Raw genomic sequence first — 26,856 nt, forward strand, 5'->3', positions numbered from 1 at the left:
AGAGAGAGGGGGGGGGAGAGATGGATGGCAGGGAGGAGAGGAGAGAGAGATGGACGGGGGAGAGAGAGAGAGAGAGGGGAGAGAGAGAGAGAGAGACAAACAGCAGGGAGGAGAGAGAGAGATGGACGGCCGGGCCGAAAGGAGAGAAAGAGATGGATAGCAGGGCCATGAGGAGACAGGGAGATGGACAGCAGGGAGGAGAGAGAGAGAGAGAGAGATGGATGGCAGGGTTGGGAGGAGAGAGATGGACAGCGGGGTGGGGAGGAGAGAGAGATAGCAGGCTTTATGGAAGAGAGACAAGGTTTTAGGTTTAAGCTATTTACCTTTTTGGCTTCAAAAAGCCAATGGCTTTTTCCATCTTCATCAATCTGGTTCCACCAGCGTAAACCAACCAGTAGCCTTCCTGTTACATTCTGCAGTCAACAACAAACAGAAATTCACATTACAATTCATCCATATTTTTTTAATCCTTTCTTAATCTACTGTAGGAGGAAGCAGCCAAGAAAAGCATTTGGTGGATTATATAGCAAAGGATTTGTATCTGGGCCCAGATCACAGTGTGCCCAAAGCAGAAACACCTGTAACCATTAACTTCCGGCATCAGGTTTTATCATATTCAGATTGGAAATTTCTCATTTGATCTTGGGAAAACAGTATTCAGAAAGGACAAACAGAAAGGAAAAAGTGGTAGGAGTTGCATTGTTGATCAAAGATAATATTGGTACGATATTGAGGAAAGATATTAGCATAAATGATGTGGAATCTGTTTGGGCCAAGGGGCAAAAAACATTGGTGGGGGTGGTATATAGACCACTAAACTGTAGTGGTAATGTTGGGAAAAGCATTAGACAGGAAATCAGAGATGCATGTGTTGAAGGAACATCCGTGATTATGGGCAACCTTAATCTGCATATAGATTGGGAGAGTCAAATCAGTCACAGTACAATAAAGGAGGAATTTCTGGAGTGCATACGGGGTGGTTTTCTGGAGTAATACTTTGAGGAACCATCTTGGACTGGGTATTGTGCAATGAGAAAGGATTAGTTGGCAATCTAGTTGCGAGAGAACCCTTGGCGACGAGTGACCACAATATGGTAGAATTCTTTGTCAAGGTGGATAGTGATGTAGCTGATTCTGAGACCAGGGTCCTGAATCTCAATAAAGGCAACTATGATGGTATGAGGCATGAATTGGCCATGATGGACTGGGAAACATTACTGAAAGGAAAGACAATGGACAGGCAATGGCAGGCATTTAAAGAACGAATAGCTGAACTCCAGAAGTTGTTTGTTCCTGTTTGGCGCAAGAGCAGTAAGGGAATTGTGGCCAAACCATGGGTTAGACAGGAAATTAGAGATAGTATCAGATTCAAGGAAGAAGCATTCAAATTGGCAAGAAAAAGCAATAGACCGGAGGATTGGGAGTAGTTTAAAATTCAGCAAAGGAGGACCAAGGAATTGATTAAGAGAAAACTAGAGTATTAAAGTAAGCTAGCGGAGAACATAAAAACTGGGTGTAAAAGTTTCTACAGGTACGTAAAGATAAAAAGATTGACAAAAACGAATGTAGGTTCCTTACAGTCAGAAACGGAAGAATTCATAATAGGAAATAAAGAAATGGCCGAGGAATTAAATTTGTACTTTGCTTCAGTCTTCACCAAGGAAGACGTGAATAATGTGCCAGAAGTTCTGAGAGAAACAAGTTTTAGTGAGGAGCTGAAGGAAATCAGCATTAGTAGAGAAATGGTTTGGGGGAAATTGATGGGATTGAAGGTGGATAAATCTCCAGGTCCTGATAATCTTCATCCCAGAGTACTTAAGGTAGTGGCCCTGCAAATAGTAGATCCATCAGTGATTATTTTCCAAAATTCTTTGCACTCTGGACTGGTTCCTACAGATTGGAGCGTAGCTAATGTAAGCCCGCTATTCAAAAAGGAAGATAGAGAGAAAACAGGGGACCATAGACCAGTAAGCCTAAAGTTGGTACTGGGGAAGTTGCTAGAATCCATTATCAAGGATTTCATAACTCAGCATTTGGAAGGCAGTGATATAATCAGACAAAGTCAGCATGGATTTACAAATGGGAAATCATGCTTGATGAGTCTACTGGAATTCTTTGAGGATGTAACTAGTTGAGTTGACTGAGGAGAACCGGTGGATGTGGTTTATTTAGACTTTCAGCAGGCTTCTGACAAGGCCTCACATAACAGACTACGATGTAAAGATAAAGCACATGGGATTGCAGGTAATGTCTTGAGATGGATAAAAAGCTGGTTAGCAGATAGGAAGCAAAGACTTGGCATAAGTCTTTTTCTGATTGGCAGTCAGTGACTAGTGAGGTTCCGCAGGGATCTGTGCTAGGACCCCAATTGTTCACATTATATATTAATGATCTGTAAGAGAGAACTGAATGTACTATCTCCGAATTTGCAGATGATACAAAGTTGGGTGAGCTGTGAGAAGGATGCAGAGATGCTTCAGCATGATTTGGACAGGTTGAGTGTGTGGGCATCTGCATGGCAGATGCAGTATAATGTGGATAAATGTGAGGTCATCCATTTTGGTAGCAATAATAGGAAGACAGATTATTATCTGAATAGATGTAAATTGAGAGAGGTGGATACCCGGCGAGACCTTGGTGTCCTCATGCATAAGTCGCTGAAAGTAAACGCACAGGTACAGCAGGAAGTAAAGAAGGCAGATGCTGTGTTGGACTTCATAGCAAGAGGATTTGAGTATAGGGATAGGGATGTACTGCAATTGTACAGGGCCTTGGTGAGGTCACACCTGGAGTATTGTGTGCAGTTTTGATGTCCTTATCTGAGGAAGGATGTCCTTGCTACAGAGGGAGTACAGCACAGGTTTTGCAGACTGATTTCTGGGATGGCAGGTCTGTCATATGAGGACAGACTAAGTTGGTCAGGATTGTATTCACAAGAGTTTAAAAGAATTAGAGGGGATCTTATGGAAACATGTAATTTCTATAAATTTTATAAATTATTTTTTTAAAACTTGGAACAATGTCCATAGTTCCTCCCAATGAATAGGCCTCCAACAAAATTAGTGGAACACAGTTTTGAAATGTGTGTTTTCTGCAATTATAGATTTGTTGTCAGGTTAATAAAGGAAATAAACATTATTAAAGGAAGAATTTTACATCTCATTTGTCTGCTTCTTCTATCCTTTAATAAGATTGTAATATTGTTCTTGGGTGCAGAGTCCAGTGTCATCACTGAGCAGTGTCATTTACTGCTTGACCAATAGGTGGTGAACGTGTTATACAAGTTTACAGTTTTCTGTCCCTCAAAAAATAACATCCTGTCTGGTAAATGGCCAAGTAGCAAGCAACCTTTCATCACAGCTGAACACATCGACACAAACACATCCATGTTAATAAAGTACAAGGGCCAGTGTATTCCTCCATATTTACGCTGTTTAGGGTGTGACTACTTCCGGAGTTGTTATTAAAGAACAAACAACAGTACGGCACAGGAACAGGCACTTTGGCCCTCCAAGCCTATTTCTTTCTGTTCAAAATGATCATAGAAACCCTACAGGGCAGAAGGAGACCATTTGGCCCATCGAGTCTGCACCGACCACAATCCCACCCAGGCCCTATCCCCACAACCTAATGTATTTACCCTAGCTCGCCCCCCTGACACTGAGGGAGAATTTAACATGGCCAATCCATCTAACCTGCACAGCTTTGCAGTGTGGGAGGAAATCGGAGCACCTGGAGGAAACCCACGGAGACACGGGGAGAATGTGCAAACTCCACACAAACAGTGACCCAACCAAAATTCGAACCCGGGTCCCTGGCGCTGTGAGGCAGCAGTGCTAACCACCGTGCCACCCAATGATAGCAGATGTTGAATATTCTAACTCGTGCTTGTTCAGTGGAAGGCAAAGTTTGCGACAACAATGGGGAAAACACAAGTTGGTGTATTTTCAAGTATGTCATTAGTAGCCAAACTCTGGGGAAGTTACAAAATATAAGGAACACCTTGTCTAGAATATTCAATCACAAAACCATGATGACTATATTCGAGTACAACAGGAGCCATGGTTCTTTTCCATATCCCTTTACCTTCAAGGGATGAGCTCCCAAAAGGGAATGCCCAGAGCTGGTCTTCGATACTTAAAACCAAAAACATATCTGACAGAAACCGCACAGAAAAATCAAAGCAAGATACTTCAGTGACTGTGATAGAGTATCTAACTTTTCATCTCTCTTTGGGGCTAGTAATGTTGGACTTTTAAAATGAAACAGTAAAAAAATATTGCAATTGCAGATCACAACTAACCGAGCATGTCAACAGTGGTCTATCGTCATCAGATTCATATTTCTTACCTTTACTGACCAGAAGTCAAAGGACAAGAGGAGAAGTATTGTCACAAAACAGGCAACAAAGCTTCTGCTGAACCAGTCACAGAAGAGGTAAGTAATGATGGCACTTATGCGGAAAAACAGGTGGAAAAACGTAGCTAGCGGGTGCCTGAAAAATATTCAAGACATTAGGAGGTTAACAGCAGGGATCCAAGGAATAAACAAATCTATTACAAATTTACTGCAATCACTGAGCACCACAATAATTTGACATAGCAATAAGGACTATTATTCATTCATGGGCGTCGCTGGCTGGCCAGCATTTATTGCCCATCCCGAGTTGCCCAAGGGAAGTTGAGAGTCTACCACATTGCTGTGGCTCTGGAGTCACATGTAGGCCAGACCAGGTAAGGACGGCAGATTTCCTTCCCTGAAGGACATTAGTGAACCAGATGGGCTTTTCCGACAATTGACAATGGTTTCACGGTCATCAGTAGATTCTTAATTCCAGATATTTTTTTCAATTGAATTCAAATACCACCATCTGCCGTGGTGGGATTCGAACCCGGGTCCCCGGAACATTAGCTGAGTTTCTGGATTAATAGTCTAGCAATGATATCATTAGGCCATTGCCTCCCCCCTCCAGATTATATTCTACCTCTAATAAATTACAGGATATCAAATTACCAAAGAATACCTATGATGTTATTACTGTGGATTAGGAATTTTATTCCAGTACTTTCCAACCTATTAATTATAAACATGATTAAGTAAAAAACACAAACACTAAAACAAAACAGAAACTGCTGGTAACACATAGCAGGTCAAACAGCAGCTGTAGAAACAAAAGACAGGTGATTTACATTTTTGGTGCCTAACCCATTATCAGAATGATGAAAGGATTACATAAACAAAATTCCAATAATAACAGAAACAGAAAATACTGGAATTATTCAGCAGGCGTGGCAGCATATGTCGAGAAAGAAACAAGAGTTAACTTTCAGATCAATAACCTTCCACCATACTCCAAAACCTTCTCTTATTAGAATTAGTGACTAAATTAGTGCATCGTTTCAAAGTTTCTTATTTTTAATTTCAGATTTTCTTGTACTTGTACAAGGGCGGCACAGTGGTTAGCACTGCTGCCTCACAGCACCAAAGATCCGGGTTCGATCCCCAGCTTGGGTCACTGTCTGTGCAGAGTCTGCACGTTCTCCCCGTGTCTGCGTGGGTTTCCTCCGGGAGCTCCGGTTTCCTCCCACAGTCCAAAGATGTGCAGGTTAGGTTGATTGGCCATGATAAATTGACCCTTAGTGTCAGGGGCACTAGCAGGGTAAATATGTGGGGTAACGGGAATAGGGCCTGGGTGGGATTCTGATCTGTGCAGACTCGATGGGCTGAATGGCCTCCTTCTGCACTGTAGGGATTCTATGATTCTTGTAGCTTCTTTTAAGTCTCGCTAAATGCTACATCCACAGTGCTTTGAATTATTCGGGACTATTTTTATCGAGGAAATGCAGGGGCTCTCTTTGGGAATTGAAATCTTTCATAGCGGTTATGTATTTAACATAGCCGAGTTAAAAACAATCCACTGCCGACAGTGACAATCATCGGTGTCTTTTGTTACTCATGTGTTGCACCATTACTATTCTTCAAACTACTTTGGGCAGTTTCCATCTATACTTTGTTCACTGACTGTTTTAATCTAATAAATGCTGTTCATAAGACAACATTAATCAGAATGTTTATGGTCAATAACTCAGTACTGCTGCTGTGCGTGAGTAAATATCAAACCTCATGAGGCAATGTTATACAAGCAAATAAAACTGATTATCACCAGTGAAAACGGAAGTAATGTCAGCTGAAATTATTGTGAGCCAGTTAATTATTTAGAGAACAAATGCTCGAGGAGTATAAAAAGTGCAAGAAGCTACTTAAGAGGGAAATCAGGAGGGCTAAAAGAAGACATGAGGTTGCTTTGGCAGACAGAGTGAAGGAAAATCCAAAGAGCTTCTATAGGTATGTTGGGAGCAAAAGGATAGTGAGGGATAAAATTGGTCCTCTTGAAGACCAGAGTGGCACACTGTGTATGGAACCAAAAGAGATGGGGGAGATACTAAATGGTTTTTTTGCATCCGTATTTACTGAGGAAATGGGCATGGAGTCTACGGAAATAGGGCAAACTGGTAGGGAGGCCATGGAACCTTTACAGATTAAAGGTGAGGAGGTGCTCGCTGTCTTGAGGCAAATCAGAGTGGATAAATCCCCAGGACCGGACAGGGTATTCCCACGGACCTTGAGGGAAGCTAGTGTTGAACTTGCAGGGGCCCTGGCAGACATATTTAAAATGTCAGTATTCACGGGGGAGGTGCCGGATGATTGGAGGGTGGCTCATGTTGTTTTTTGTTTAAAAAAGGTTCCAAAAGAAATCCGGGAAATTATCGGCCAGTAAGTTTGACGTCGGTGGTGGGCAAGTTATTGGAAGGTGTGATAAGGGATAGGATCTACAAATATTTGGATAGACAGGGACTTATTAGGGAGAGTCAACATGGCTTTGTGCGTGGTAGGTCACGTTTGACCAATTTATTAGAGTTTTTCGAGGAGGTTACCAGGAAAGTGGATGAAGGGAAGGCGGTGAATGTTGTCTACTTGGATTTCAGCAAGGCCTTTGACAAGGTCCCTCATGGGAGGTTAGTTAGGAAGGTTCAGTCGCTAGGTATACATGGGGAGGTAGTAAATTGGATAAGACACTGGCTCAATGGAAGAAGCCAGAGAGTGGTTGTGGAGGATTGCTTCTCTGAGTGGAGGCCTGTGACTAGTGGTGTGCCGCAGGGATCGGTGTTGGGTCCATTGTTGTTTGTCATCTATATCAATGATCTGGATGATAATGTGGTAAATTGGATCAGCAAGTTTGCTGATGATACAAAGATTGGAGGTGTAGTGGACAGTAAGGAAGGTTTTCAAAGCTTGCAAAGGGATTTGGACCAACTAGAAAAATGGGCTGAAAAGTGGCAAATGGAATTTAACGCAGACAAGTGTGAGATATTGCACTTTGGAAGGACAAACCAAAGAAGAACGTACAGGGTAAATGGTAGGACTCTGAAGAGTGCAGTTGAACAGAGGGATCTGGGAATACAGGTACAGAGTTCCCTAAAAGTGACGTCACAGGTGGATAGGGTCGTAAAGAGTGCCTTTGGTACATTGGCCTTTGTAAATCGGAGTATCGAGTATAAAAGTTGGAGTGTTATGGTAAGGTTATATAAGGCATTGGTGAGGCCGAATTTGGAGTATTGTGTACAGTTCTGGTCACCTAGTTACAGGAAGGATGTAAATAAGATTGAAAGAGTGCAGAGAAGGTTCACAAGGATGTTGCCGGGACTTGAGAAGCTGAGTTACAGAGAGAGATTGAATAGGTTGGGACTTTATTTCCTGGAGCGTAGAAGATTGACGGGAGATTTGATAGAGGTGTATAAGATTTTGATGGGTATAGATAGAGTGAATGCAAGCAGGCTTTTTCCGCTGAGGCTAGGGGAGAAAAAAACCAGAGGGCATGGGTTAAGGGTGAAAGGAGAAAAGTTTAAAGGGAATATTAGGGGGGGCTTCTTCACGCAGAGAGTGGTGGGAGTGTGGAATGAGCTGCCAGATAAAGTGGTAAATGCGGGATCACTTTTAACATTTAAGAAAACTTGGACGGGTTCATGGATGAGAGGGGTGTGGAGGGATATGGTCCAAGTGCAGGTCAGTGGGACTGGGCATAAAATGGTTCGGCACAGACAAGAAGGGCCAAAAGGCCTGTTTCTGAGCTGTAATTTTCTATGGTTCTATTTGTCTGTTGAGCGTGCGTTTTGTAAACACAACAGCAAGGTCATATTGAATTTTGTTGATGGGACAGTTAGGAGTTTGATAGAATAGAATCCCTACAGTGCAAAAGGAGGCCATTCACCCATCCAGTCTCCACCGACCACAATCCCGCCCAGGCCCTATCCCCATAACCCCATACATTTACCCTGGCTAGTCCCCCAGACACTAAGGGGCAATTTAGCATGGCCAATCCACCTAACCAGCATGTCTTTTGGACTGTGGGAGTAAACCGGAGCACCTGGAGGAAACCCACGCAGACACGGGGAAAATGTGCAGACTCCACACAGACAGTGACCCAGACCAGGAATCGAACCCGGGTCCCTTGCACTGTTAGACAGCAGTGTTAACCACTGTGCCACCATGCCGCCCCTTGATGTTCGGCCAGGTGCTATTTGACATAGTAATTTCAAGCTCCTGTGTGTGTTATTGCATTAGTTATTACTAATTTTAATACTACTTTACATTGGTGCACAAGCAATCTTCCAGAAACAGGTTAGGTGTGGTGCTGCAGATAACTCAGAGATCGTGTTGCTGTGGCAACATGCACAGTTGCAAGTTTTATGTACTTGGTAAAAGTTATATTCCCAAATGGGTAGCCTAATTCTAATTGAAGAGAGGCAAAGTATGTTACTGGCTATAAATATTCCAGTGAACATAGTTCCCTCTTACATGGGGAAGCAACTAGACGGAAGTGACTCAAATCAAGAAGTATCACAAGCTACAGTGTAGAAGTTGAATCCTGATTTTACGATTGCTGTTTTCATTAAAAATGTGGAAAATAAAACAAGGAATGCTGGTGACATGGACTAAACTACTACCAAGCCTCAGAGTCATTAAAATGAATGAACACATTCAAGCAATTTGCTTAAGTTCCATAAACTGATGATAAAGTTTAAAGTTTATTTATTGTTGTCACAAGTAGGCTTACATTAACACTAAAGTGAAGTTACTGTGAAAATCCCCTAATCGCCACACTCCGGCGCCTGTTCGGGTACACTGAGGGTGAATTTAGCATGGCCAATGCACCTAACCAGCACGTCTTTCAAGACTTTGGGAGGAAAACAGAGCACTTGGAGGAAACCCACGCAGACACGGGGAGAACGTGCAGTCTCCACACAGATGGTGACCCAAGCCGGGAATCGAACCTGGGTCCCTGGCGCTGGGCTAATCACTGTGCTGCCATGCCATCCCTTAGGCATTATGGATTATGGCACTCCGAGTAGGAATTCCTAGATAGTGGAGGGACTACTCCAATTTTCTTTAAACAAAAAGTATGTAAAAGGCATACTTTCATGAATGGTTCAACTAGTTAGGTCAGTAATTACCTAATCCACACAGACCAAGATTGCGTTAATTTACCTGATCTCAGTCGGAACAGCAGCAGGAGAATTACCGTTCTCTGGAGTAGATTATTAACTGGGTTATTATTGCCAGCCAGTGACCCCTGCCACAGATGGTGCAGATCAGAATCCCACTAAACCAGGCCACTCCGCATGATGGAACAGCCTACCGTTTCCGTCAATGTTGTTGTTGAACTTCGCTGCGTGTCCCCACTGGCTGCTGCATTTGCCACCTAAACGGGAACTATACGTTTCAAAAGTAATTCAGTAGCTCTGAAGTGTCTTGAGATATTATCGAGGACCAAAAGGATGATGCATACACATTTAATTTTGTGTGTCCTTCAGTGCTTATATCCTCGTAAGTAACAGGTCACTAAGAAGGAATACCCAGCGCCAGTCAATGCTCAGGATGAAAGAGGGGAGTGAAAAATAGTCTCAAGAGGTACTCTCTACACCCACCCTAAAAATCCAATTTCCATACTATGGGAGGGTGGCGGGGGGAATTCACAATCATTGAAACAATGCAACCAATAATTAACCAGTTGTACACGCATTCAATATTTACCCCTCATTTTTCTCCCCAAGAAAGGAAATGAAAATTTCAAAGCAATTCACGATGATATTGCGACATAATGGCTACTTATACTCTTGTAAGATTGGCTGCAACCTCATCAGGGGAATACCAGTTCAGCTCAACTATTTTTGCCTCCCCCACTCCCTTGCTAACCCAGTCTTCCCCCACCACCCCCATCTAAACTGAACTCAGGTTATTTCCATGGGGAAAGTCTGGCTCCAGGCTATTTATTTTTTAACCATTGTTTTCTTTCATGCCCCCATTCAATACACTTCTGTATCTGATTTCATTAAGCTATAGAAAACACCAGGAAATCCTACTGCCGCTTCTCGTATGGAGTTTGTGGTTTATGGGAATTGCAATTAACCTAGTCAAAAGAAGGGCATTAAGATGTTTGGCTACAATGCAGGACACATTACAAAATAGCACAAGGTGAGAAAAGATCAAGACACTAGCTATTGTTCAGCACTGCTCAGGAATACGTTCTCATTGTTTCACCAGTATTCTTGCTCAGATCTTGAAATCACCCTCAAGCGATTGAAATACAATAAAGTTTTCAGCCTAAGCATTAATTTAAGAGTTAGAAACATAAAAACTAGAAGCAGGAATAGGCCATTTGGCCCTTCGAGCCTGCTCCGCCATTCATTTTGATCATGGCTGATCATCGAATTCAATATCCTGATCACCCCTTCCCCCCCCCCATATCCCTTGATGCCTTTAGCCCCAAGAGCTATATCTAATTCGTTGTTGAAATCAGGCAATGTTCTGGCCGAGTTTAGATGGGGGCGGTGGGGGAAGACTGGGTTAGCAAGGGAGTGGAGGGAGCGAAAAATAGTTGTGCTGAACTGGTATTCCCCTGATGTGGTTGCAGCCAATCTTACAAGAGCATAAATGGCCATTATGTCGCAATATCATCGTGAATTGCTTTGAAACTTTCATTTCCTTTCATGGGGAGAAAAATAAGGAGTAAATGTTGAATGTACGTGCAACTGGTTAATTGTTGGTGGCATTGTTTCAATGGGTTCCTTTGATAATTCAGCGAATTAAGTCAGTGGTCAAATGATTCATACGGGAAATATCCTATGCTGGTTAGCTCATCTCAACAAGCTTCAATCAGCTTCAGTGCCCCTGGACTAGGGAGGAGAATACTGGGAGGATCCTGATATTATTTGTATTTGCCTATATAATTGCCTGAGTAAAGGAGGAAGTTGGATTTCAAAAACAGAGTGCAGCATTTTGATTCAATGGATACAGGTTTTAATTTGTTTTAGCGTCAGTGATTCAACCTCAAACATGTTTAGGTTGATCATCGTGAGGTATGTGCGGAAGGTTAAATGGGGTACGGGGTGAATCACTTCCTAATCATCTGTTAAAAATTATGTAGAAGATCAACATGCGCTCCGAAAGCTTGTGTTACCAAATAAATATGTTGGACTTTAACCTGGTGTTGTGAGACTTCTTACTGTGCCCACCCCAGTCCAACGCCGACATCTTCACATCATTTCTAACAGTAAGAGGCCTATGTTTGCTTTTGTCAATCTTTTTTTCTTTACATATCTATGCAATATATTACATAATGATTTAATCTGTGTTAATCCATGGTAAGTAAATAAAGTTGGCATGGTCCCAGGTGACCATTAGCTGATTAAACCTGAGGGTCACCACACCTCAGGCGAGGGGCAAAGTTGGGAAGGTGGGACCTTGATGAATAACCCCAGCTGGTGCAGAAATTGAACCGCATTGTTGGTGTCTCTCCGCATTACAAACCAGCTGTCCAGCCAACTGAGCTAAACCGACCCCTGTGGGGGCAGTGATTAGAGAGCATTCATTTCCCCATGGAGAATGGAAATAGAAGGAAACTGCGAGAATTATCCACGTTTACCTTCTACATTAAAAAAAAATTCATTTGTGGGACATGGACTTCGCTGGCTGGCCAGCATTTATTGCCCATCCCCAGTTGCCTGACGACAGTTGAGAGTCAACCGCATTGCTGTGGCTCTGTTGTCACATGTAGGCCAGACCGGGTAAGGACGGCAGATTTGCTTCCCTAAAGGACATTCGTGAACCAGGTGGGTTTTTCTGACAATCAACAATAGTTTCATGGTCACCAGTAGATTCTTAATTCCAGATATTGTTTATTGAATTCAAATTCCACCAGCTGCCGTGGCAGGATTCGAACTCGGGTCCCCAGAAAATTAGCTGAGTTTCTGGATTAATAGTCCAGGGATAATACCACTCAGCCATCACCTCCCCTTGCATAATTTCTAACAGATGATTATAGACAGCATTGGTAGAGTAGTCACTTGTAAATTACTGAGTCAAGAATATATTGTATTGTCGGGACAAGTGTGCTACCAATAGCAGCAGGGAGAAGTGTTACAAGGGGGTGAATAAAAAGGAGGTAAGTTGAAGATGATTTGAAAATACAATAATTTTCAAGATCTCTGGACATTTCACACACAAATTTAGTGCTTTTACATAGAAACATAGAAAACTACAGCACAAAACAGGCCCTTCGGCCCCACAAGTTGTGCCGAACACATCCCTACCTTTTAGGCCTACCTATAACCCTCCATCCTATTAAGTCCCATGTACTCATCCAGGAGTCTCTTAAAAGACCCTATTGAGTTTGCCTCCACCACCACTGACGGCAGCCGATTCCACTCGCCCACCACCCTGTGTGTGAAAAACTTCCCCCTAACATTTCCCCTGTACCTACCCCCCAGCACCTTAAACCTGTGTCCTCTCGTAGCAGCCATTTCCACCCTGGGAAAAAGCCTCTGAGAGTCCACCCGATCTATGCCTCTCAACATCTTATATACCTCTATTAGGTCTCCTCTCATTCTACGTCTCTCCAAGGAGAAAAGACCGAGCTCCCTCAGCCTATCCTCAGAAGGCATGCCACCCAATCCAGGCAACATCCTTGTAAATCTCCTCTGCACCCTTTCAATCTTTTCCACATCCTTCCTGTAATGAGGCGACCAGAACTGAGCACAGTTTTAAAGTGTAGTCATTCTTGTAATAGGAATCAGACTAGTCCCTGAAGCTTGTTCTGCCATTCAAGTATATCATGGTTAATTTGTATCTCAACTCTGCCTTAATTTACCGAACAAAAATCTATCAATTTCAGGTTTGAAATTTTCATTTGACTTGGCCGTGACAGTCTTTGAAGGGAGAGTGTTCCAGAATTCCCACTCCCTTCTGCATGAAATGGTAATGAAGGAAACACAGGAGTGAATTTTCACAAAACAAAGTTCCACAAATGGCAATGCGAGAGAGAGGATTAGATCATCTGTTTCTTCTGCTGTTGGTCAAGGGATAACTACCAATTCAGCAGGAGAACTCTATTCTTAAGTACTCAGATCTCTGGAATGGAGCTGAACTCATGACTTTCTGACTGAGTGCTATCACTGAGCTACATCTGACTTCTAAAAAGGATAGAAACATTAGCCTTCTACAGTCAATTTGGAAAATAATTACTCCAACCTGAATCCAACAGCCGCTTATAGAAACTTATTCTATCTCTGGGGTCAGTCCAAATTTTACCTTCTTAATTGAAACACCTGGACAGGGTAGCAATTAGCTCAATATAACTTCAGAGTTTCATTAATATCTTCTACTTTCAAATGTAGATGATGTCTTCTACATTTTAAAGTGGAAGACATCAAAATTATAGCAAAATAAGCTTAAAAGAATGAATGGTAATAAAATTTACTCAGACTGTCAGAAGGTGGGATGTGGTGTTCCATAGGGATTGGTGCTGGGATCACTATTGTTTTCCATTTACATAAATGATTGGACTCAGGAACTGGAAGTACAAGATCAAAATTTCAGTTGATGCTAACCTGGGGTTTGAGGGGAAAACTGCGGAAAAATATAACCAGCATTAACAAACTTGCAGAATGTATGTGAAGATGGCAAATTAATTTCAATACAGTTAATTGTGAAGTGGCAATCTTTGAATGAATAAGTAGGACATCCTCTTGAAATGTGAGAATCTAATTGCGGTAGAGGTGCGAAGGGATCTCGGGTACAAATTCAGAAAGAATTAAGAGTAGCAGCGTAGGTTAGCAACGCCATAAGAAGTGCAAAGCTCTGGGAAGGAAAATCTTGTTCATATAGCATCACCTTTAGTAGTGTAATGCAGACATTTGGACATTCCACAAGGGCAGACAATGCCACTGGGTGTTGGTGGGTTTCTTCATTAATGTAAGTGAAGAAACTGTATGAGTCACACAGTTAATGCTGTCTGCACTTGCGAAATTAATCTAATCTGTGTAGCGCTGTTTGAAACAGTGCTACATGAACACGGTTTTTCCCCTGTATTTCATTTCTAGAGGAAGAGAATTCAGAAATTACGCTCAACTGATGCAGGACTGTGCAGAGACCACATTTACATTCACAGTTCTAGTCTCCATATTACTAAATGACAAGGGAAGCACTGAAGGTGGTACAAAAAGATATCCAAAGTTGACAGCAGAACTGAGAGAATAAAACTGAGGCAACACGAAAAAGGCTGGGGCTTTTGAAATTATGAAGGGGTTTACAGGATTGATGGAGAGAAGATGTTTCCACTGGTAGTGGAGCCTCATAATAGGAGCCATGAATATAATATAGTTACTAATAAATTCAATAAAGGAACTTAGGAGAGATTTCTTCACTCTGAAGGTGTTAAGAATGTAGAACTCACTGCCACAAGGTGTGATTGAAGTGTAAAGCAGAGATGCAGTTAAAAGGTACATGAGGGAGAATGAAATAGAGTAATATGCTGATAAAGTGAGAGGACATAAGGTTGGAAGAGGCTTAAAAACACATTAGAAATGATGGTGGTTGTAAAATTCTATGTAAGCAAAAGAGGGATACACAAGGGTTAACAGCGATCACAATGTCGCAGAATGCAGAAACATATACTACATCTTGATATTCTGGGGCATTTTTGAAGAAGTGGGATTGTAAACTATTAGCCAACTTGAACAAAGTTACTTCAGCATTTTATATATATCACGTTGCTAGCACTGGATTAAAACAGCTTCAGTCAAGAACACCAGCCAGCACCTTTTTTTAAAATCATCAACCAGCTATAGCACATTCTTGGAAATTAATAGCTGATCCTGCCATTAACTTTGCAGCATTCCCAACTCAATGGAGCAACAAGCAACATGCCTCCTCCAAGCCTACGTCAATGGCTAATTGTGCAGGCTTCAGTTTCTCCTTCCACATCCCACTCACTGGTGTCATGGCATTGCGGAAGTTGGCACTGAATAAGAAAGTTGCTGCACCAGTTTCAAGGCCGATTAACATGGTCAAACACCAAGTGTGCCACAGTAGAAGTGCATGCTGAATATGCTGTTAATGATTGTGTGAATTCTTGATAAAACATGTACCAGTTAGGCTTCCTCACTACAACTGCTGATCATTGACAATTTCATGCCAAGGGAATGAAAGATGAGAACTCGCAGAAGGCCTAAGTTTCACAACTCGCTGGAAAATCAACGTTCAGCACCACTGGACACAGTCGTTGAGGTTTAATCCTCATTCCACTGGGTTCCTGCTCTCAACCTTACTGGGGGAGGGGGTGCAAGCGACTGAAGGTTTGGAGGTAGAGTTATCACTGGATCATTTTGTACATCCCACTTTCGCAGCCAGTTCACAAGTGATAGTGATGGAGGATTGGATGCAGAACTCCCACTCACAGAGATGTGGGACCAAGTAAGATAAAGAGAAAGTGTGCAGGTTAGGTTGATTGGCCATGCTAAATTGTCCCTTAGTGTCAGGGGGATTAGCAGGGTAAACGCATGGGGATACGGGGATGGGGTCTGGGTGGGATTGTTGTCGGTGCAGGCTGGATAGGCCAAAGGGCCTCCTTCTGCACTATAGATTCTATGAAGACCGGAGGGCAATCCTTATTCACAGCAGGGAAGGAAAAAAAGCGCATTATTATATACTGTTATGTCTCTAGTTCAATCATACATTTGCTCTCAAAATGCTGGAGTTTCAAGTGCATTACTTTCAGCTCTTCTTTTGGTAGAACGACTGACAGACTTTACACTGTTGCTCAGCACCTGGCTGCAAAGCAGCAGTAAAGGTGACACTGAGTGTACATTTCTGTAGCAATTAGTTCCTAACTCTTTGTGAATAATATAACTTTCATTTTTTACAATGGGACAGATGCAGACTCCTAGAGCAGAATTCTCCCTTTTTATGCAGAGTGTGACCGTGAGCTGGAAAAGCGATATGGGAGAGTGGTGTGGGCCTACTGGCAGCTTCCCGGTCATGTTGCTCGGGGGATTGAAAAAAAGCCAAGAGGCTGGTCCTGTGACATCACACTGTGTGGGGAGGGGGAGGAGGGGGGGGGGATTTTTAATCGAGTCCACCCTGCCCAGCAAAAGAATTAAAGTTTATTTATTAGTCGCAAGTAAGACTTACATTAACACTTTAATAAAGTTACTGTGAAATTCCCCTAGTCGCCACACTCCGGCACCTGTTCAGGTCAATGCACCCTAACCAGCACGTCTTTCAAATTGTGGGAGGAAACTGGAGCACTCAGAGGAAACCCACACAGACACGGGGAGAACATGCAGACTCTGCACAGACAGTGACCCAAGCCGGGAATCAAACCTAGGTCCCTGGTGCTGTGAGGCAGCAGTGCTAACCACTGTGTCACCGTGCCATTACTTTGTTTTCTATAGATCGGCCAATTTTTTAAAGGCCACCCTGGTACACAAAAATAAGGATGGAAGCCCTCACCCCACCACACTCCCCGACGCAACACCCCCACTCTGCACTGCTCCCTGGCATTGATGCGGAGATGCCGGCGTTGGACTGGGGTAAACACAGTAAGAGTTTTAACCAGGTTAAAGTCCAACAGGTTTATTTGGTAGCAAATGCCATTAGCTTTCGGAGCCCTGCTCCTTCGTCAGATGGAGTGGATATCTGATATTGGTATCTGGTATATCTGGTATTGACGCAGCGCACTGTCCATTGGCACTGTTCAGGCTTGTCCCTCACCCCCATGAGCAATACATTCCCCTGAGCTCCTTCAGTGGGTATGCCCGTCAAACGTAGACCATGGGAGACCAGTCATAATTGGGGTTCCCGATGTTCAACATCAGCATTCCTTTCTTGATACATCACTGGTGGGGACGGGCGCGATGAGAATTGACACTGATGTAAAGAGTTTCTGCTCCCCTCACTATTCACGCCTGAATAAGATGGGAACACAAAATCCTGGCTCTGGTGGCATCCTGGCACACAGTGACACAGTGGTTAACTCTGCTGCCACACAGCGCCAGGGACCCGGGTTCGATTCTGGCTTCGGACCACTGTCTGTGTGGAGTTCACACCTTCTTCTCAGTGTCTGTGTGGGTTTCCTCCAGGTGCTCCGGTTTTCTCCCACACTCCAAAAATGTGCGGGTTAGGTGGATTGGCCATGCTAAGTTGTCCGTGGTGTGTAGATTAGGTGGAGTACCTAGGATGGATGTGCTGAGTTGCGGGGATGGGGTGCTCTTCGAAAGGTTGGCGCAGACTCAATGGGCCAAATGGCCTCTTTCTGCACTGCAGGGAATCTATGATTAATATGCAAGCATCAAAGTCTCCAAACAAATAATGTTGATAATCATTTAAGAATATAAGAAGATAAGAATTAGGAGCAGTAGGAGGCCATCTGGCCCCTCGAGACTGCTCCACTATTCAATAAGATCATGGCTGATCTTTTCGTGGACTCAGCTCCACATACCCTCCCACTCACCATAACCCCTAATTCCCTTACTGTTCAAAATTTTATCTTTCTTTGCCTTAAAAACATCCAATGAGTTGGCCTCAATTGCTTCACTGGGCAGGGAATTCCACAGATTCACAACCCTTTGTGTGAAGAAGTTCCTCCTCATCTCAGTCCTAAATCTGCTCCCCCTTATTTTGAGACCATGCCCCCTAGTTCTAGTTTCACCCGCCAGTGGAAACAACTTCCCTACTCTATCTTATCTATTCCCTTCATAATCTTATATGTTTCTATCAGATCTCCCCTCATTCTTCTGAATTCCAATGAGTATAGCCCCAGTCTACTCAGTCTCTCCTCATAAGCCAACCCTCTCAATTCCAGAATCAACCTAGTGAATCTTCTCTGCACCCCCTCCAGTGCCAGCATATCCTTTCTCAAGTAAGGAGACCAAAACTGTACACAGTACTCCAGGTGTGGCCTCACCAGCACCTTATACAGCTGCAACATAACCTCGCTGTTTTTAAACCCCATCCCTCTAGCAATGAAGGACAAAATTCCATTTGCCTTCTTAATTACCTGCTGCACCTGCAAACCGACTCCTTGTGATTCTTGCACAAGGACACCCAGGTCCCTCTGCACAGCAGCATGCTGCAATTTTTTACCATTTAAATAATAGTCCATTTTGCTGTTATTCCGACCAAAATGGATGACCTCACATTTACCATTTACAAGACCATGATAAATAAGATCAAATGCAAAAGATAAATCCTAATTTCATTAGCATTGAATAAATGTTTCACTCAAGGTATTCCAAAATGCTAAATCATGCTATCGTTACATGATCATGAATTAAAAGTAGAAGGCCCATATGAAATAATTTGTGTCCTTTTAAATTCCACACTGGTATTTGTTAACAAACTTGGTTATCCCAGTTGTCCGTAACTGAAGATTCCATCACGCAACCCATAAGAAACTATTTTTTTGAGCAGACATAATGGAGAGGATTTTCAAAGCATGCTACCGACTTCTCTGCACTTCAATCCTTTAAAAGATAAACAGCTGTTTCCTGTTAATATGTTCCCCACTGAGTTATGCTGGAATTAAAGGCTCAAACACATTCATCAAGTGTAATTCACAGACATATTTTCTACCCACTGACTTACAACCTTATTCAAGTACCTTTATTCAAATCAGAATCAAATAAAATGTTGATGTGTTTTTTTTAAAGCTTACAGATTTAATAAAACGGAGAATTTTCAACAGCTGATGTTAGTTTGTAGCTGGCGCATTGCAAATCGGACATGAAGAAATGTTTCGAAAGTACTCAGAGGCGGAGCAGGAATACACCAAGAAGACATTTCAGTCATCAGTCTCCCTTGGTATTTTAGAGAATAATATTTACATCAATCAAATTCTACCTACAAATTTGTAGATTCTCCCCCCTCCCAATTTTCTCCCAAAAGCAGCAACTCATGGAGGAGTAATGGGCAATAATTGTCCCTTCCACTGAACATGAAGAGTGACCATCAGCAGGCTATTCTGTCTTGAATGGGGAGGAGGGATGATATACAGAACAATTGTCTTCTTACCCAAAGATCACTTTCCACAGAGATTCCCCACCACACCACCCTCTTCCTCCTCTGATCACTTGCAGAAAGGAGTTACAACTCTGACTGTTCCCTTTCCCTAGCCCGGAGTCCTCAGCTAATTGCAATATGCTGCTGAAACTGAGAGATGTAGAAATAGTTTTGATATTTATGTAGAATGTTTGCAGTGAACTGTCAGATAGAACAAGCTCGGGATCAAGGCCTTGCTGGATTTTGGATCTTGCCAGATTTTGGGTCCGACGATTCGGGTCAAACTGGGTCAGGTGGGGCCAAGCGTCACTCGGAGCATGGGGCTAGACCAGCAAAGCCGCTAACTAGTCAGGCCTGAAGCCATGCCATGCCAGGGCAGAATGTGTCGAGTAGGTGTGAAACTGGGAGAGTTCCAGATCCGTTTTTGGGTGCGTTTTCAGGCCCATTCTTATGTACTCTTGTCTGCAAAATTTTGGACTAGTCGGTTTCTGGTCAGAGAGGTTGTGGGCGGGGCTTAACACACCCAACAGCCTGTAGAGGGAGGTAGTACCCATGTACACACCCTCTGATGCTGCCCCGCCCCCATTAGCCCTGCTCCCTGGCCACTGCCCAGGTAACAAGCTGGCATTGTCCAGGTGCCAGGGTGGCACTGCCAGTCTGGCACTGCCCAAGGGCCACCCCCACCTTGCCCTCAGCCTCCCCAGGGGAGCCTCAAAGGCCTCTGGTTCCACCAGCAAGGCCAACATGACTGTTCCCCATTCATGGGGAGCAGGTGTTTTCCTCGCTGGAGAGAACCTCTCCCGGCGAGGCCACAAAAGCAAAGCGAGCCCGGACGACCGAGCGCTGCGTTCGCTAAACACATTAAACTGAGCATTAACATAAATTTAAATAAATTAAGCAGCCTCTCGCCCACTTCCAGTGAGAGGCTGACCGCGCCAGAAATCTGGCTGCCGTAAAATCCAGCCGGTCACAAAAACCGGTGCCATTCGCGCTAGCCGCTTTACCACCGATTTTACGGCATTTTCCCACTTCAAAACAGGTGTAAAACGGCAGTAAAACCCCACCTTAAGTCGGTTAGGATTGTATTCATTGGAGTTTAGAAGAGCGAGAGGGGATCTCCTAGAAACTTATAAAATTCTAACAGGGATAGGCAGAGTAGATTCAGGAGAAATGTTCCCGATGATGGCGGAGTCCATAGTTTGAAGACCTTTCAGGAATGCAATGAGGAGAAATTTCTTCACCCAAAGGGTGGTGAATGTGTGGAATTCACTACCACAGAAAGTAGTCGAAGCCAAATATTGTGTGATTTCAAGAAGAAATTAGATACAACTCTTGGGGCTAAATATATCAAGGGATATATCAAGGGGGGGGGGAAGGATCAGGAATTGATGTAATCCCATGATCAAAATGAATGGCGGAGCGGGCTCAAGGGGCCGAATGGCCTACTCCTGCTTCTATTTCCTTTGTTTCTACGTTTTCTCAAAGAACCCCAATAAGTTGATTAAACATGATTTGCCTTTCAAAAAACCATGTTAACTCTGCCTGCTTACCTTGAACTTATCAAACTGCCTTGCTATTAAACTTCTTTCATAGCTTCAGTGTTTTTTTTTCTATGACAGATGTTAAGCTAACTGGCCCACGGTTTCTTGCTTTCTATCTTCCTCCCTTTTTAAATAATGGGATTTACATTTGCTATCTTCCAATCTAATGGGACTTCTCCAAATCTAGGGAGTATTGGAAAATTAAAACCAGTGCATCAACAATCTCATTAGACTTTTCTTTTACGACCCTGATCTGAGGTTCCTCAGGGCCTGGATTCCCATCAGCCTGCAGCTCCAACAATTTACGCTGTGCCACTTCACTGGTGACTGTCATTTTCCTGAGTTCCTTTCCATTTCCTGATTTATAGCTGCTTCTGGTTATGTTACTTGTATCCTCTATGGTGAAGACTGATGCAAAATACCTTTTCAATTCATCTGCCATTTCCCATTATCAATTCTCCAAACTTACTTTCTATAGGACCAACACTAATTTTGTTAACTTTTAAAAATATTTATAAAACTTTTTATATTTCTGGCTAGATTTCTCTCATACTCTAATTTTACCCTCCTTATTAATCTTTTAATAATCATTTGCTGTTATTTATTTTCTGTCCAATCTTCTGACCTGCCACTGAAATGGTCGTCATGATGTGGAGATGCCGGCGTTGGACTGGGGTAAACACAATAAGAGTTTTAACAACACCAGGTTAAAGTCCAACAGGTTTATTTGGTAGCAAATGCCACTAGCTTTCGGAGCGCTGCACCTTCGTCAGATGGAGTGGATGAGAGCAGATTTCCACTCCATCTGACGAAGGAGCAGCGCTCCGAAAGCTAATGGCATTTGCTACCAAATAAACCTGTTGGACTTTAACCTGGTGTTGTTAAAACTCTTACTGAAATGGTCTCCAGGCTTGCCTCTACACATGGCTCTGTCCATCAGTATACTGACCTCTTGGTGTGGGTCATGTGTTCTCTTACATCACTGTGTGGGTGGAACTGTACTCAGTCCCATGTTAACCCATTATGTGCCAGACCATTATACTATACCTTTCCCAAGTTTTTACTCAATGTATTTACAAGTTATCTCAGTTTACTCTATGCATTTACATCATTACTACTACCCCATCTTCCCTGAATTCATAGGTTCAGGCAGTCTGGAGGCATTATAAGCCTCCCGTATCTCATTCTCACTACTGTCAGAGGAATTGGAGGTTGTTCTGGCATCTAGGTGTCTTTTCATCCTCTTAATCCATTCTTTGACTTTGAATCGCTGGTTGACAGTTCCCCAATTCTGGTGGTAGATGGTGGTTTGTTTATCCGCTCTATTTGGAGTGAATGAACTCTGGGTTGGTCTCTATGGTGTTTTTTTGTGCGGTTCACCGTGATGCACACTGGAATGGAAGATGCCTCTTCCTGATGTGAGCTTGTGGTTGGTAGTAAGTTCCCCTTTGTGCTTGGCTGCGAGGAACGCTGTCATCAGTGGATGGCTGCTACTCAGTTCCAGAATCGTTTGTGGCACTGTCCTGCAGACTGGGAAGTGCAGCATCTGCTCTGTGGTCTCAGCGTTTCTCTCTTCAACTGGCGTTGGCTGAGGTTCTTCTCGTTGCCAGTTCCTCTCTTGACTGTCATCTACTCGAGGTGTCACGGTAACCATCTGAGTCGTAGGCTGGTTTGACCAATGAGGGGCTTTGGAGCCGTTAACAAAAGCGGACAAAACTGCTCTGCAAAGAGAGAAGACAATTCAGAGCTGGAGTCCCGGTCAAGGAAATCCTTCTTGTTGGAGCTCTCAGGAACTTGAAGCTCTATTATTTACAACAGTGGATGTCTTGACATCTTCCGCCATTTTGAGGAGATTCAGGGCTACACGGGCACCTCTGCTCAAGAGAGAAAAAGACTGGTTATGGACGACATACATTAGCTTGAGAGTATATTTTCTGCCAGCGTTAAAAGATTCGAGAATCATGTGCTTAACCGGAAATCGTATTTGCCCAGATCTACAGAATGATGCGTATGTCGTTCATAGCCAGAGATCTCAGCCTCTGGGGTGAAGATGGTGGCGCAGGGGTAATATCACTGAACTAGTAATCCAGACCCTGACTAATTATCTGGGGACATGGATTCAAATCCCAAAGCACGGTGGGTGGCACAGTGGTACAGTGGTGAGCACTGTTGCCTCTCAGCGCCAGGAACTCAGGTTCAATTCCAGCCTCGGGTGACTGTCTGTGCAGAGCCTGCATGTTCTCCCCGTGTCTGCGTGGGTTTCCTCCGGGTGCTCCAGTTTCCTCCCACAGTCCAAAGATGTGCAAGTTAGGTTGATTGGCCATGCTAAATTGCCCCACTTGTCAGGGGGACAAGTGAGGGAAATATGTTGGATTATGGGGTTAGGGCCTGGGTGGGATTGTTGTTGGTGCAGCTCGATGGGCCAAATGGCCTCTTTTGCACTGTAGGGATTCTATGAAAGCAGTTGGTGGAACTTAAACCCAGTTAATAAATCTGGAATTAAAAGCTAGTCTCAGTAATGGTGACTATGAAATTATCGTCGATTGTTGTAAAAACCCATCTGGCTTACTAATATCCTTTAGGATAGGAAATCTATTATCTTTACTAGGTCTGGCCTATATGTGACTCTAGACCTTCAACAATTAGATTGACTCTTAACTTGCTAAGAAATGGCCTTGCAAGTCACTCAATTCAAGGGCAACCAGGAATGGAAAAATGGTTGGCCTTGCCGGTGATGCCCATATTCTGTTAAAGAGTTTTTTTTTCCTTAAAGTTAATTTTGTCCTATAGGACTGTAACACTGGCTTCCGTGTCCATTTTAAAGCTTGAAAGATGGCCATTAATCGAGGTGTCCACTTTGCAGAATCAAAATCCAGGAACTCTGACCCAACTTAGAAGCATGGCTCTTTGCGTGCGGTCTTGACCTTGGGAATCTTTTGGGACCTCCCGTGCGTTTTGGTGTTTTGGCTTTGCACAGATTCCCAAAGTTGTCTGGTGTAATTACATTGAAACATTAGGCTGAAATTGTCGGACACGCCTGTGGGGGCGCTTTTGCCCCATAGCGCTGGCATTGTCCATCTATTGGTTAGTTAGATCATTGCTGCCTTTGGCCTGGAATGTCCCTGTTTTCGTGCAGTTTTACCAACCGGACAGTGGGTTTACTTTGTGCCACAGTTTGCTTCGTCCCCTCAGCGTAGATCTGTGCCGCACACACCGATTTCATATTGTTCGACAATCTGGATAGCTTTCTCAAGGGCTATGTCTTCTTTTGCTTGAAGCATGTCTGAGAGTGTGTCATCCGCCACTCCTACAACTACTCTATCCCTGACTGTTTAGATTTCAGGTCACTGTAATCACTGCCTTCAGCCAATCCGTACAACTCATTAATGAAGGTGCCAACAGTTGCTCCTGCTGCTGCACACATTTATTAAATTTAGCGCTCAAGGATTTTGTCACTTCTGAGTTTAGAATAAGCTTTGAATGATTTTAAAACCTATTGAAACTTTGCAGATGATTCGTTGATTCCGTGTTGCGAAATGGTTGACGATCGATCCTACCAAGTAAACCAACGTGTTAACTTGTTCAGCTTTGGTCTTCTTATCCAGAGCTGAAGCAATGTATCTCATTTTCTCTAAAGTCCCCACTTTTGTGACTGATCTAGCCCTTGGATAAGACCACTTTGACCTGAAAGAGTGGATTTCTGATCTGTGGTTAAAATTTTTAAGTTGGAGGTTCAGCTTTAAGATGTTTACAAAATTCCAAGATGGCTCCGCCACACACTTCTGTACAAAGGGTGTTCCCACGGTTGCAGGTTTTGGCAGGTTCTTGCAGTAATGGTGTCCAGAATCTCAACATTTACATTTTTCACCAGTGGCTGTCTAGATGGACTGGTTAATCTAACTCACTTCGGCGTAATGCTCTTGGGAGCATCAAATCCTGGGTTTTGTGAGGTTTTTAAAGCTGCCTACTCTCAGTCAAAATTAATTTTTAATTGTTATCTTTTTCCATGTGTTTAGGCGTTGATGTTGACTCTGGAATCGAGTTTCTAGGATTGCTATTTAAACGGCAATTTCTGACCCACTACAGTGTTTCACTTTTTTCAGGACTCGTGTTCTCTAGGAACTTTTAATTCTTAGCTCACCCCTTCTAGCTTTGCTGACTCTGGGTATTGAAGGTGGACTTCCTTGGGATTCAATGGAATCTTCTGCTGCAGTGAGGAATCTAAATTCTGCCTTCAGCTTCCAAGCCTTTCTTTGGAGCTTTTCTCTGGCAGTTTCCTTCTGCATCTTCATTTCTGAGCTTTTCTTCAGATCAATATGTTTTTTTTAACAGTTTTCCAGAATTTAAATTTTCTTCTGCAGGCTCTGCAAGGTTATGAGTTGTTCCATTCGCTGCCACCATGTTGTAAGCTGTTGGGCATTGTTTGGTTGGACATTAGATGTTTTTAGTTTCAGGTAGATCAACAGTATATGCTTATTAACTACCTGAAACTATGTATATATAGGTACAGTAAAAGTCCAAGTAGCTATCTCCATGCTCCCTTCTACACACGGCTCTATCCAACACTACACTGACCCCTCAGTGCGGGTCATGTGTTCTCTTATTTTACTGTGTAGTAGGACTATACTTAGCCTGACGTTAACCCTTTACATGCCAGACCCTTATACTACAAGATCACCATCTACATGACCCACCAATTTAACATTTACTGTGTGTTGCAAAGAGAGTGAGAGAGGTTTCAATAATTCATCACAATAACCCTCTAAATCAGTGCATTTTTAATTCACATGGAAGGAAGCAGCATTGGATTTAGTTCTAAGAAATGAAGCAGGGCAAGTAGATAAGTGTAGGAGGAAAACCAGAAACAGTGATCATAACGTAATTAGGTTCAATATAAAAACAGAAAAGAGGAGGGAAGAGTCAAAGATGAAGGTACAAATTGGGGTGGAAGCAAATTTAAATAAATAAAATAGGCAAACCAGTACAAGCGAATGGAACAAAGACAACTGAAAAACAGTGGGAAATATTCAAATAGGAGATGATTAGGGTAAAGACCTAAGATAATGTGTCAACAGCATTGGGTCCTTAGGAACACTACTGTTTTACATTCTTCCAGCCCAAACATGTTCACTAATCATTACTCTTTGTCCTTTAGCCAATCTTCTATCCACATGATCACATTCCCATTAATATCATGCACTTTCTTTTCAGTACAAGTACCATATCAAAGTCTTTTGAAAATTAATTTGCATTACATCCATTGAACATCTGTTGTTAAATTTATTGGAGTTATTCTGGAGAAGTATTACCAAACATTATTTGCCTTTGAAAAATCCGTGCCAGCTGCCTTTAATTAACTAACATTTCCCCAGGTGGATAAACTTAGTTCATGTTGGGGCTTTAAAAGGCAACTAATTAGTCAGATGAGATATCAGGTGAAATTTAATGCAGAAGTGTTGAAGGGTTACATCTGGGAGGAGGAATAAGTGAAGAAATATTTACTCAATCGATAAAATGTTAGAAAGAAAAAAGCAGAGACACTTTGGGTCCAGATACACAAATTCTAAAATTAACAGGGCAACATCAGAACACGTGAAGTCCATTCAGCCCACAACATCTGGTTTGCCATTCAATTACTGGCTGATCGAACCACTCAATGACTGATGTGTAACTGAATTCCATTCACCTGCCTTTGTTCCATATCCATTAATAAATTTGCCTAACTTTTTCAGCCTTTTGGCTAAGATCAGGTGTGATGCCTTTTCTTGTCAGCTTAGATTTTGTATGTCTCTCTTGTGGGGACCATGAATTGGTTTCAATTTGAATTTGAATTGGTTTTTGGAGCGAGCAAGGAGATGAATTAAGGGCATACCCCATCCACTCTGCACATTGGCTTTATAACTTTAAGCAATTAAAAAAA

At 42.9% G+C, this 26,856-nt stretch overlaps 1 protein-coding gene across 1 annotated transcript in view; it reads right to left on the bottom strand.

The window, feature by feature from the left end:
• Window positions 1-26,856, bottom strand: part of LOC144510453 (Golgi apparatus membrane protein TVP23 homolog A-like) — a 36,359-nt gene that overhangs the window by 795 nt on the left and 8,708 nt on the right. Inside the window, exons 3-4 of the mRNA XM_078239896.1 lie at window positions 4,351-4,495; window positions 299-413 (exon numbers count right to left, since the gene is read on the bottom strand). Of these exons, the coding sequence (XP_078096022.1) occupies window positions 299-413; window positions 4,351-4,495 (260 nt within the window). The remainder of the gene's footprint in view (window positions 1-298; window positions 414-4,350; window positions 4,496-26,856) is intronic.

The sequence above is a fragment of the Mustelus asterias genome, chromosome 23, assembly GCF_964213995.1.
Source record: "Mustelus asterias chromosome 23, sMusAst1.hap1.1, whole genome shotgun sequence".
In the NCBI taxonomy this organism is placed as follows: domain Eukaryota; kingdom Metazoa; phylum Chordata; class Chondrichthyes; order Carcharhiniformes; family Triakidae; genus Mustelus; species Mustelus asterias.